The following is a 13253-nucleotide window of genomic DNA, read 5'->3' on the forward strand; positions in this document are numbered from 1 at the left end:
GAAAGTGACTAAAAGGTTTGGTCAAAGGGGTAGATTTTGAGAGTTGTCCCAAAGGCAGAGAGGAGGGTGGAGAGACAGTGTGGTTTATGAAAAGAATTCTTAGATGATTAAAAGCACCTCCATCTGCCTTTGTGCTGGATACAAGGTCAGCCTGGATCCACTGCCTCTCCAGCATTCGCCGCACTGGACTGCATTGTGCTGACCACAATAAAAAATGGGGCAGCACAAATTAAAGGTTTTGCGTATGATTGCAAATGTTTGTTGTGAATAATCTGGATGTAGTGTTTCTTCAAACTGGTGCAAAAATGCAATTGTGTCAGATTCCTCTCTTCCAGTTCTAAGAAAGGCCATGATCAATTTAGACCTCTATCTAATGACGAGTAATCTTATCTCTGTAAAGTCTACTGCTATCTGACCACTCATTTGCCATGCTGTTGCAATGGTTGACTCATCGGTTGTTTACACAGTGAAGATATAGTGGCAATGTCAACGAACTAGCAATCCCAGAGATCCAGGCGACTGACGTGGGGGAAAGGGTTCAAATTCCACCACGGCAACTGGTGGAATTTAAGTTCAGTTAATAAAATCTGGAATTGATAGCTCGTCTCAGAACGGCGACCAAGTAACTATCATCAATTGTTGTACAGAAAAAACATCTGGTTCCCTAATGCACCTTAAGGAAATCTGCCATCTTTACCTCGTCTAGCCTGGAAGTGACTCCCAGATCCACAGGCTCTTTAAGTGCCCTCTGACATGGGATGGTAAACCACTCATTTAAAGGGGAATTAGGGATGACCTTGCCAGGGTGGCCTGCATTTCTTTTTTAAACCAGACCCATTACCATACCGATAACAAACCACAATTTCCGTGCTGTCAGAGATATGGGTTAGGTTCAGTACATCAGGACATTAGTCATTTTTCCAACAAATCCATCAGCTGAGATTCCTCGCAGCATTTATGTAAGTCCATGCTTTGCTTATCTCTTCGTTTTGAAGGTTATGGATAGTAGATTCACATAAAACTACCACATTTCAGCACAGAGTTTACAAGGTGCTCGGTCTTGCTTGTTCTCATGATAGAGAGAAGAACTTGTGGGTTACCCCAAGGTGGAAACATTTAGGTGCCCCATTTCAGCTTCTCAGGTACAATTCTGATGCAGTTTCCAGATTATTTGAGACATTTTCTTGGGTACAGCAGTTCTGGTCACTCTCATAAACAGCCAGGGTTATGCCCACAATGCCCTGTAGCTAATTGGAAACATCAACCTTCCATCTCATATGACAATGGTTTGTGCCCGTGTGTTCAACTCGTGTTAAAAATCACCTGGTGTGGCTCAGGAGCCCCATTCTGGCATGGCCATCTCTGCCGCATTTTCTCATAGAAGCATCATAGAATCCCTACAGTGCAGGAGGAGGCTATTCGGCTCATCGTGTCTGCACCGGCCCTCTGAAAGAGCACTAACTAGGCCTACTCCGCCACGATATCCCTGTAACCCCACCTAACCTTTGAGCATCAAGGGGACAATTTAGAATGGCCAATCCACCTAACCTGCACACCCGTAGGAGGAGACACCCGGAAGAAACCCACGCAGACACGGGGAGAATGTGCAAACTCGGCGCAGACCATCACCCAAGCTGGGAATCGAACCCGGGTCCCTGGCTCTGTGAGGCAGCAGTGCTAACCACTGTGCTACCCTGCAGAGGAAGGCAGTGGAATGAGAAGTTGCACAATTTGCAGGCCTCTGTTTTCTCCTCGTGCAGCTGAGCTTTCCATTTCTGCTCACCTTTTCCAATGCCCTTCCAAATAAACAGTCAGTCTCCATAGGTCACAGCCATCAACTACCGACTGAAGGGCAAGCAGGGATAGGCAATGAATCCTGGCCTAACCAGCGACGCCCACATGCTGTAAAAATGAATAATAAAAAAGGTGCTCCCCGGCATGGAACGCTAGTGAAGCATCGTCAGCATAGAACAACTCTCTGATGAGGTCCTTTGTCTTGGACGTCAGGTGAGCAAGGTTGAACAGCTGTGTGTCAGTTCTGGCATGTATAGAGACACCCTCTATGGATGACCTGAAGGCAAATGACGGTAGCAAAACATGTCAAACAGTGTCCGGGCCAGAATACAACCGTGTGTGACCCCACTGCTGTTCTCAAAGGGTTTCAATGTCGCCTCATCATAGCTGATCTTCAAATGAAATGAAAATGAAAATCGCTTATTGTCACAAGTAGGCTTCAAATGAAGTTACTGTGAAAAGCCCCTAGTCGCCACATTCCGGCTCCTGTTCGGGAAGGCTGTTACGGGAATCGAACCGTGCTGCTGGCTTGCTTTGGTCTGCTTTCAAAGCCAGCGATTTAGCCCTGTGCTAAACAGCCCCTTGCTTCAGTGTTGTCATGGAAAGAGGAGATCACACTGAGCAGCTGCAACGGGCAGTCCATTTTCTCCTGCATCTTTAATAGCCCTCGTCTGCTCACATGGTCGAATACCTTGGTGAGACCGATGACGGCAATTTAGTGGTCTCCCTTGTAAATAGCATTTCTCTTCCAGCTGGTGGACTGAGATCATCATGTCAATGGTGTTTTTCCCAATTCTGAAACCACACTGGGATTGGGGGTAGATGCGTTCAGCCAGGATCTGCAATCTGACAAGGGCTAAACGGCAAATAACCTTTCCCATGGAGATGCCTCAATAGTTGTTGCGGTTGTTCCGCTCAATCTTGTTCTTGTACAGGGTGACAATCTTTTCAGCATACATATCTTGGGACACTGCCCCCCTCTCTCCAGCAGAGGCAGAGAAGTTTGTGCAGATGTTGGTTTTTTGTGCTTGACGAATTCAGGCAGTATCACATCAGCACCTGGAGCTTTGCCCATTGTAACTGGGTTAATAACCTTCGATGAGCTCCTCCACCATAGGTTCGATATTTAGTCCAACCATGACGGGCAGGTTTCCCAAGAAGTCTAGAGCATTGTCAAGTGATGTCATTCTCCTAAGAGTACAACTCAAGGAAGTGTTCCACCCATCTCCCCAACTGTTTATTGCAATCGATGAGTTGTTTTCTTTGCTAATGGACCTGTTGCCTTTAAATCCCAAGCATTCTGTGCCGATGGACATCTGCACATTCTGGTAAAGTTGTAACCAGTAGTCACTGACTCCGCCAACATCTGTTGGGCTTCCCTTTGAGTAGATCTTAGTGCGTTCAGAGTCTTATCGTTCCAGCCAGACAAAGAGTACTTTATTTTTGTTTGCTTGCCTGGTGACAAGGTTTCCTTCCATTTGCTAAGCAGAGATTCTCAGCTCCAAGCACCCACTGAAGCAGATGGGACTGGGACAAGTCAGCACCTTAATATTCAGGAGCTCGCCAACGTGAGATGGTGGTGGCTGGCCATGGGACACAATGACTGCCAGAGACAGCCAGTGGCACTCGTTCTCTATGGCAATAGAGCTGGACGTAGCACTCGGAACTGCTGTATTCTCGGTTGTACTGATGCTCTGCAACAAAGCTAGAGTGTCCTCTCCAGGGTACAAGCCTGAGCAAGATTTATGGAGAACAGAGGTTTCCCACACGTCAGACCTCCCTGGCCGAGTCCTAAGGAAGCTTTGGCACCAGCTTGATTATAGGAGTTGCGAGAAAGGTGACATATCTAGACAGCAGTCTGCCTTTGGGTAGATATTCCCTTATCCAAAAGGTGGTGGACCTCTCAGTCCACAGCCAGGAGTTTGGTTCCCGAGTGCCGGGACATGTCCACATGCTGGTAGGCCTGCATACTGCATGTCTGGGGGCCAAACCTCTGAAGTTTCAGTCTGGGCATGTGAGGAATCCAGTTTCCTTGTGCTGGGAAGAGGAGGCAGAGCTGAGGACTGGCTGGTGTGTACTGCGCATCGTTGCACAGGCTGGAAATAAGAAGCAAACTAGCACACAAAAGCAGAAAGCATGCTAACTCGCTTCACCCACACACCAGGTGCATTACATCGATCTGTTGGATACACAGTATCTACCTATAGAATGGACAACCAGGGATGTAACTTTGTGTTCTGCATTAGACATTGTGTGCCTGCTAGGAAGCAGCAGGCATGGGGGTGTCACTGAAACCAGGAAACTCAGAAATGTGACTTGCACAGAGTCCTGCCAAATTGAATGATGGATTTTTAAAAGATGGGGTCCTATGTTCCCCAGCAGCCAGCCAGATTGATGAGCTGGCTGTCAGGCAGGAAGGCCTACATTTGGAGGCCAGAATCAGCGAGCAGTGACTACAGCGAGGTCAACAGGATGGGAGTCTCATCAATTCAACTGGTTTCCACTGACTGCAAAACTGGGGATGCCTCCACAGTGCACCCTCTGGAAAAGCACAGCACTGACAGCAACCTCCGATTTCCCATATTATTCCACTCATGTGCAGACTTCAGTCGTTGATATCAGTTTCCGTGGAGTAGCGACAGGGAACGATGACAGTTTGACTTTCATTACCACCACAATATCAGGGCCAATTGCACTGTACCCATTGCTAGGGGCTCATGGCTTAACCTCGGAGACAAACACACACAAGTGACAGAATTGACCAGGTAACATTGAAAACTCCATCGGAAGAAAAGTGAGATTTGTTTTTTAAAAAGAGGTTTGTTAAGGCATGCCTTACCAAAAGTACTAGTGGAAGCAGGAAGGGTGACTGTTTTAAAAAGGTGGTTGAACATTCGGGACAAAACAAATGCAAAGGAATATGTGATGGCATCTTAGTGGAACACACTGAGTGAAGCGCCAAAGGTGCAATAAAAGTTAACAAAGCCCACGATATTGTGCCGAACTAGTCTGAAACCAAGATCAAATCAACCGACTCCCGATCATTCTTGTGCACTCCATATGCCTATCCAATAACCACTTGAAAGTTCCTAAAGTGTCCGACTCCACTACCATAGCTGGGAGTGCGTTCCACGCCCCAACCACTCTCTGAGTAAAGAACCTACCTCTGACATCCCTCCTATATCTTCCACCATGAACCTTATAGTTATGCCCCCTTGTAACAGCTACATCCACCCGAGGAAAGTCGCTGAACGTCCACTCTATCTATCCCTCTCATCATCTTATACACCTCAATTAAGTCACCTCTCATCCTCCTTCGCTCCAATGAGAAAAGCCCTAGCTCCCTCAACCTTTCCGCATAAGACCTACCCTCCAATCCAGGCAGCATCCTGGTAAATCTCCTTTGCATCCTTTCCAATGCTTCCACATCCTTCCTATAATGAGGTGACCAGAACTGCACACAATATTCCAAATGTGGTCTAACCAAGGTCTTGTACAGTTGCAGCATAACTTCACGGCTCTTAAACTCAATCCCCCTGTTAATAAATGCTAACACACTATAGGCTTTCTTCACGGCTCTATCCACTTGGGTGGCAACTTTCAGAGATCTATGGACATAAACTCCGAGATCTCTCTGCTACTCCACATTCTTCAGAACCCTGCCATTAACCCTGTAATCCACATTCAAATTTGTCCTACCAAAATGAATTACCTCACACTTATCCGGGTTAAACTCCACCTGCCACTTTTCAGCCCAGCTCTGCATCCTATCAATGTCTCTTTGCAGCCTACAACAGCCCTCCACATTATCCACTACTCCACCAATCTTGGTGTCATCAGCAAATTTACTAACCCAACCTTCACCTCCATCATCCAAGTCATTGATAAACATCACAAATAGCAGAGGACCCAGCACTGGTCCCGGTGGTACACCACTGGTGACTGGGCTCCAGGATGAAAATTTACAATCTACCACCACCCTCTGTCTTCTATGTGATAGCCAGTTACTGATCCAATCGGCCAAATTTCACTCTATGCCATGCCTCCTTACTTTCTGCATGAGCCGACCATGGGGCACCTTATCAAACGCCTTATTAAAATCCGTGTATACGACATCAGCTGCTCTACCTTCATCTATGTACTTAGTCACCTCCTCAAAGAATACAATCAAACTTGTGAGGCAAGACTTACCCCTCACAAATCTGTGCTGACTATCCTGGATTAAGCTGTATCTTTCCAAATGATCATAAATCCTATCCCTCAGGACCCTTTCCAATAATTTACCTATGACCGATGTGAGACTAACAGGCCTATAATTCCCAGGGTTATACCTATTCCCTTTCTTGAACAAGGGGACAACATTCACCTCTCTCCAGTCTTCTGGCACTATTGCTGTAGACAGTGAGGACATAAAGATCAAAGCCAAAGGTTCTGCAATCTCATCCCTCGCCTCCCAAAGAATCCTAGGATATATCCCATCAGGCCCAGGCGACTTATCTATCCTCAGGCTTCTCAAAATTTCTAACACATCTTCCTTCTGAATATCTACCTCCTCCAGCCTACCAGCCTGTATTGCACTATCCTCCTCAATAACATGGCCCCTCTCCTTTGTGATGATGTGGAGATGCCGACATTGGACTGGGGTGAGCACAGTAAGAAATCTTACAACACCAGGTTAAAGTCCAACAGGTTTGTTTCGATGTCACTAGCTTTTGGAGCACTGCTCCTTCCTCCTTCCTCTCCTTTGTGAACACTGAAGAAAAGTATTCATTTAGGGCCTCTCCTATATCTTCAGACTCCCTCCACACGTTCCCACTACTGTCCTTGACAGGCCCTAACTTCACTTTGATCATTCTTTTATTCCTCATATAAGTGTAAAAAGCCTTGGAGTTTTCCTTGATCCTACCCGCCAAAGACTTCTCATGCCCCCTCCTAGCTCTCCTAAGCCCTTTCTTGAGCTCCTTCCTAGCTACCTTGTATCCCTCAAGTGCCCTAACTGAGCCTTGTTTTCTCATCCTTGCATAAGCCCCCTTCTTCCTCTTGACAAGACACTCAACCTCTTTTGTAAACCATGGTTCCCTCACTCGACCATTTCTTGGTGTTTGGTAAGGTTTCCCTCCATTTTCTTCTCCCAGGAAAGATTTTATGAACACAAATATTTATTTCAAAACTGTAACAGTACAGGTGATTCGTTCAGATCGCTCACCTCCGGGGCCTGGAAAAATTTATCATGTCACTTCCCATTTCCACCCCTCTATCACCTTAACGTGTCCATCTCCGACACCTCTCTTCCCTTCTTGTCCTCACTATCTGCATTTCTGGGGATAGACTGTCCACTAATCCATACGATCCCTACAGTGCAGAAGGAGGCCACCTGGCCTATCGAGTCTGCACCGATTCCCTGAAAGAGCATCGTACCTAGCCCCACTCCCCCACCCTATCCCCATAATCCCACCTACACTGCACATCTTTGGGCACTAAGGGACAATTTAGCATGGCCAATCCACCTAACCTGCACATCTTTGGACTGTGGGAGAAAACACCCCGGGGGGGGGGGGGCAAGAACATGCAAACTCCACAAAGTCACCCAAGGCTGGAATGAAACTCGGGTCCCTGTAGCTGTAAGGCAGTGTTAACCACTGTGCTTTTGTGCTGCCATACACAGCAACATACATTGCAAGCCCACCAACTCCCACATCTACCTTGACAGCAACTCTTCGCACCCCGCATCCCATTCTCTCAGGCCGGAATTCTCCGGCTATCGGGAATCTCTGCCAGCAATGCACCCCCCGCCCCCCCCCCGGGCCGTGGGTTTCCCGGTGGTGTGGAGTGGCTTCAATAGGAAGTCCCTTTGACATGCCAACCGGCACACCGCCTCAGGAACCAGCGGCTGAGGCACAGGACAATTCAGCCCTCAGTTCCTTCACCTCCATTTCCTCTTGGCGATTGATAATCTGTTTGCAGTCCTTCCTACACTGTCTGCTTCAGGTAAATAATTTCACCTCGTCACGTGTTATCCGTTGAAGTGACACAGGTATTTAGGATCATTTACCAAGTTAGTCCAATTGGACCTTCTGAATGCTCCCTCAGTGTACCAGAGTGTGGCGACGAGGGGATTTTCACAGTAACCTCATTGCAGTGTTAATGTAAGCATACTTGTGACAATAATAAAGATTATTTAGTTTTGAAGCAGTCACCTACCAGCGCACAAAGGGTGGGTTGGAATAATCCAGGGTTTTTTGCCAGGGTTTGAACCAGGAGATGTCTTGGGCGCACCGGCTCCAGAATTGCTCCGGCTGCTGGATGGACTGGCGGAATGCCCGCCCGTATCCCGCCCGGAGCTCCACCGCCCGGCAGCCGGCGGAGCAGCGCAGTCCCCGCCCGAGCTGGCCGCCCGGCCAGCGGAGCGAAGCAGCCGCCCTGAGGGAGCCGCCCGCCGGCCCCAACCTGGCCCCGCTCCGGCTGCAGGCGGCCATCCCGACCCGGGCCGCCCAGCACCAGCCGCTCACCGCCAGGGTCCGCATCCCCGCCCCGCTCCACTCCAGCCTGGGGACCCGCTGCCCGCGCCGCCTGAAGAAAGATCCCCCTCCAGCGGCGAGGGCGGGAAGCGGAGGCCGCTCCGGCTGCCAATTGCCAACCAGGTCGGTGCAGCGGGGACCACCGCCCCATTCCTCCTATTACTGGCTCCCTGTGGAGGGTTCCCGTATTACAGGGGTCACTGCGGAGGGTCCTAATACAGGGTCCCCCTATTACCAGGGTCCCTGTGGAAGGTCCTATTACAGGATCCCTGTAGAAGGTCCTCCTATTACACGGTTCCTGTGGAGGGTCGTCCTATTACAGGGTCCCTCTGGAGGGTCGTCCTATTACAGGGGTCCCTGTGGAAGGTCCTCCTATTACAGGGTCCCTGTGGAAGGTCGTCCTATTACAGGGGTCCCTCTGGAGGGCCGTCCTATTACAGGGGTCCCTGTGGAAGGTCCTCCAATTACAGGGGTCCTTGTGGAAGGTTCTCCTATTACAGGGTCCCTGTGGAAGGTCCTCCTATTACAGGGGTCCCTCTGGAGGGTCGTCCTATTACAGGGTCCCTGTGGAAGGTCCTATTACAGGGTCCCTCTGGAGGGTCGTCCTATTACAGGGGTCCCTGTGGAAGGTCCTCCTATTACAGGGTCCCTGTGGAAGGTCGTCCTATTACAGGGGTCCCTGTGGAAGGTCCTCCTATTACAGGGTCCTTGTGGAAGGTCCTATTACAGGGGTCCCTGTGGAAGGTCCTCCTATTACAGGGGTCCCTCTGGAGGGCCGTCCTATTACAGGGGTCCCTGTGGAAGGTCCTCCAATTACAGGGGTCCTTGTGGAAGGTTCTCATATTACAGGGTCCCTGTGGAAGGTCCTCCTATTACAGGGGTCCCTCTGGAGGGTCGTCCTATTACAGGGGTCCCTGTGGAGGGTCTGCCTACAAGGGTACTATATATGAGTCGGGTCACCCCTGTACTGGGGGGGGCGTCACCCAGACAATCCAGGAGTGGGATGGCTGCCCATGCGATTGGGGGGGGGGGGGGGCTTGTGCTCGACCTGTGGTGTACGAGGGGCCATGGCCAACCTACGGTGCGGAGGGTGAAGGGTCATGGCTGAACTGTGGTGCGGGCGGGGGGGAAGGGGCGTCATGGCCGATCTGTGATCGGGGGGATCGGGGCCGATTTGCAATGCAGGGTGGGCCACGGAATTCTGCTATCGGACCGCCCGATAGATGACGGCCCAATATCAGATTTCCCCCAGGAATCGCCTTCTATTCCCCACCATGCATAAATTTGCAAGGCAAGGAATATGGAACTGCATCCTCATTTAGAACCATAAGGGGATCAGAAAACCAATGCAACTCCCCTCCGACAGAGATCATAGGGCGCAATCTCCCCGCCACACTGCGCCGGAAAAGCACTTCACTGTGGCGCAGCAAGGCCGGTGAAAGGCGGGGGACCCTGTGTAGCGCAACAATTACTCACTCAAGTCGAGAAGTGATGAAGTCAATCGAGGATTTATTCAGCAAGACTTGTTCCCCAGCAGCTCAGTTACAGAATGCGGCTGCTGGGAGAACTCGGGCTCTTATACTCCGCCTTTCTGGGCGGAGACAGCAGGCGGTAGATCCAACCAAGACCCGGGACCTGTCAGCCAATAGCCTCTTGGCTTCACAGGTACCGTACTACCCCTAATACATACCACCACATTCACCCCTTGTTAAAAAAGAACCCGGCGGGGTGGTGGTTCGCATGGTGGTAGGGGTTTACAAGGCTGGTCCTGGAACTAATTTTGTACAGTGGCTATGCATTTAGCCCAACAGTTAACTATGTACAGGTTTTGTCAGAATTATTTACAGATTTTTGTCACGCGGATTCCACGAGTCGAGCGGGTGCCCTGGTCGTCCTTGTCGATCGCCTCAGCCCCGGTGGTGGTGCAGGTGCTGGCTCAGGCACTGTCGTCTCTGGGAGCATTGCGCTGTTCGTCCCTGTTTCTTTACTCCTGGGCGGGCACGGGAGGAGGACCGATCCACCCGGGAAGGGAGCGGTCATGGGGTGCGCCGGTGGGAGGGAGGGGGTGATTGGTGTTGGGAGTGTGTGCGTGTTTCCGGCAGGGGCGCCAGGTCCCGCAGGGAGACCGTGTCCTGTCAGCCGTCGGGGTACGCCACGTAGGCGTACTGAGGGTTTGCGTGGAGGTGAACCCTCTCGACCAACGGGTCCGATTTGTGCGCCCGCACATGCTTTCGGAGCAAGATGGGTCCTGGGGCTGCCAGCCAGGTCGGCAGCGACGTTCCGGAGGAGGACTTCCTAGGGAAGACAAGGAGGCGCTCGTGAGGCGTTTGGTTAGCGGTGGTACACAGCAGCGACCGGATGGAGTGGAGGGCATCCGGGAGGACTTCCTGCCACCGGGAAACTGGGAGATTTCTGGACCGTAGGGCCAGTAGGACGGTCTTCCAGACCGTACCGTTCTCCCTCTCTACCTGACCGTTCCCCCGAGGGTTGTAACTGGTCGTCCTGCTCGAGGCAATGCCCTTGCTGAGCAGGAACTGACGCAGTTCGTCGCTCATGAAGGAGGACCCCCTGTCGCTATGGATGTACGCGGGGAAACCGAACAGTGTAAAGATGGTGCCGAGGGCTTTAATGACTGTGGCCGCTGTCATGTCGGGGCAGGGGATGGCGAAGGGGAAACGGGAGTACTCGTCCATCACGTTTAGGAAGTATGCGTTGCGGTCGGTGGAGGGGAGGAGGCCTTTGAAATCCAAACTGAGGCGTTCAAAGGGATGGGAAGCCTTTATCAGGTGCGCTCTATCTGGCCTGAAAAAGTACGGTTTGCACTCTGCGCAGATCTGGCAGTTCCTGGTGGCTGTGAGGAGGTTGCAGGACTTCACGAAATGGATGAATCGAGTGACCCCCGGGTGGCAGAGGTCCTCGTGGAGGGTTTGGAGGCGGTCTACTTGTGCGTTGGCACATGTGCCGCGGGATAGGGCATCGGACGGCTCGTTCAGCTTTCCGGGACGATACAAGATCTCATAGTTATAGGTGGAGAGCTCAATCCTCCACCTCAAGATCTTGTCATTCTTGATTTTGCCCCGCTGTGCATTATCGAACATAAAGGCTACCGACCGTTGGTCAGTGAGGAGAGTGAATCTCCTGCCGGCCAGGTAATGCCTCCAATGACGCACAGCTTCCACTATGGCTTGGGCTACCTTTTCTACTGAGGAGTGGCGGATTTCTGAGGCGTGGAGGGTCCGGGAGAAAAAGGCCACGGGTCTGCCCGCTTGGTTGAGAGTGGCCGCCAGAGCTACATCGGATGCGTCGCTCTCGACTTGGAAGGGGAGGGACTCGTCGATTGCGTGTATCGTGGCCTTTGCGATATCCGCTTTGATGCGGCTGAAGGCCTGGCGGGCCTCTGTCGACAGGGGGAAGGTAGTGGACTGGATTAACGGACGGGCCTTGTCTGCGTACTGGGGAACCCACTGGGCGTAATACGAAAAGAAGCCCAGGCAGCGTTTCAGGGCTTTGGAGCAGTGGGGGAGGGGAAATTCCATAAGGGGCGCATGCGTTCGGGGTCGGGGCCTATCACTCCATTGCGCACTACATATCCCAGGATGGCCAGACGGTTGATGCTAAAGACGCATTTTTCCTCGTTATAGGTGAGGTTCAGGGCGTTAGCGGTCTGGAGGAATTTACGGAGGTTGGCGTCGTGGTCCTGCTGGTCATGGCCGCAGATGGTTACATTGTCGAGGTATGGGAACAAACCGCGAACCGTGGCCCGCAAACCGTGCTGGTCAACCATTCGGTCCATCTCCCGTTGGAAGACCGAGACTCCGTTCGTGACGCCAAATGGGACCCTTAAAAAATGGTAGAGCTGCCCGTCTGCCTCGAAGGCCATGTACTTGCGGTCACTCGGGCGGATGGGGAGCTGGTGGTATGCGGACTTGAGGTCCACAGTGGAAAAGACCTTGTACTGTGCAATCCGATTGACCATGTCGGATATGCGGGGGAGAGGGTACGCATCGAGCTGCGTGTACCTATTGATGGTCTGACTATAGTCTACGACCATCCTCTGCTTCTCCCCGGTCTTCACAACTACCACCTGGGCTCTCCAGGGACTATTGCTGGCCTGGATTATGCTTTCCTTCAGCAGCCGCTGGACTTCAGACCGGATAAACATCCGATCCTGGGCGCTGTATCGTCTGCTCCTAGTGGCAACGGGTTTGCAATCCGGGGTGAGGTTCGCAAACAAGGAAGACGGTTCAACCTTGAGGGTCGCGAGGCTGCAGCTAGTGAGTAGGGGTATTGGGCCGCCGAATTGGAACGTTAGACTCTGGACGTTACACTGGAAATCTAACCCTAAGAGAGTGGGAGCGCAGAGATGGGGAAGGACATAAAGCCTATAATTCTTAAACTCCCTCCCTTGCACCGTTAGGTTCGCGATGCAGAACCCTTTGATCTCTACGGAATGGGATCCTGCTGCCAGGAAAATCTTTTGGGTGCTCAGATGAATGGAAAGAAAACAGCGTCTTACCGTATCTGGGTGGATAAAACTTTCCATGCCCCCAGAGTCGATCAGGCATGGCGTCTCGTATCCGTTGACCGGCACCGTTGTTGTTGCCGTTTGGAGCGTCCGGGGCCGCGATTGGTCCAGGGTCACCGAAGCCAGTCGTGGTTGTTCCATCGCGGCGTTTTCTTCAGACCCCGTGGAGCTGTCTATGCTGGGATCCTTGGCTATCAGCCAAGATGGCGTCGTCCATGAATCGCACGCGGTCGGGGGCGGACAAAATGGCCGCCCCATGGATCGCAAGTGGCCGGGGGGTCACAAGATGGCAGCGCCCATCCTCCCCACGTGGTTTCCAGGGCCCAAAATGGCGGCGCCCGCGGGCCTCACATGGATCGTTGGGGGGGTTGAGTCTGCTGTCCCCGTTCTCCCCCGGAGATTGCGGCGAACCCCCC

The 13253-nt window shown here is 51.7% G+C and overlaps 1 protein-coding gene across 1 annotated transcript in view; it reads right to left on the bottom strand.

Annotated features, from left to right (window-relative positions):
- acss3 (acyl-CoA synthetase short chain family member 3) overlaps positions 1-8393 on the bottom strand; it is a 90677-nt gene extending 82284 nt beyond the window's left edge. The window contains exon 1 of the mRNA XM_072485159.1: positions 7996-8393. Coding sequence (XP_072341260.1) covers positions 7996-8318 — 323 coding nt within the window. The 5' untranslated portion in view covers positions 8319-8393. The remainder of the gene's footprint in view (positions 1-7995) is intronic.
- Positions 8394-13253: the final 4860 nt, after the last annotated feature.

This window comes from Scyliorhinus torazame, chromosome 19 (assembly GCF_047496885.1).
Source record: "Scyliorhinus torazame isolate Kashiwa2021f chromosome 19, sScyTor2.1, whole genome shotgun sequence".
Taxonomy (NCBI): domain Eukaryota; kingdom Metazoa; phylum Chordata; class Chondrichthyes; order Carcharhiniformes; family Scyliorhinidae; genus Scyliorhinus; species Scyliorhinus torazame.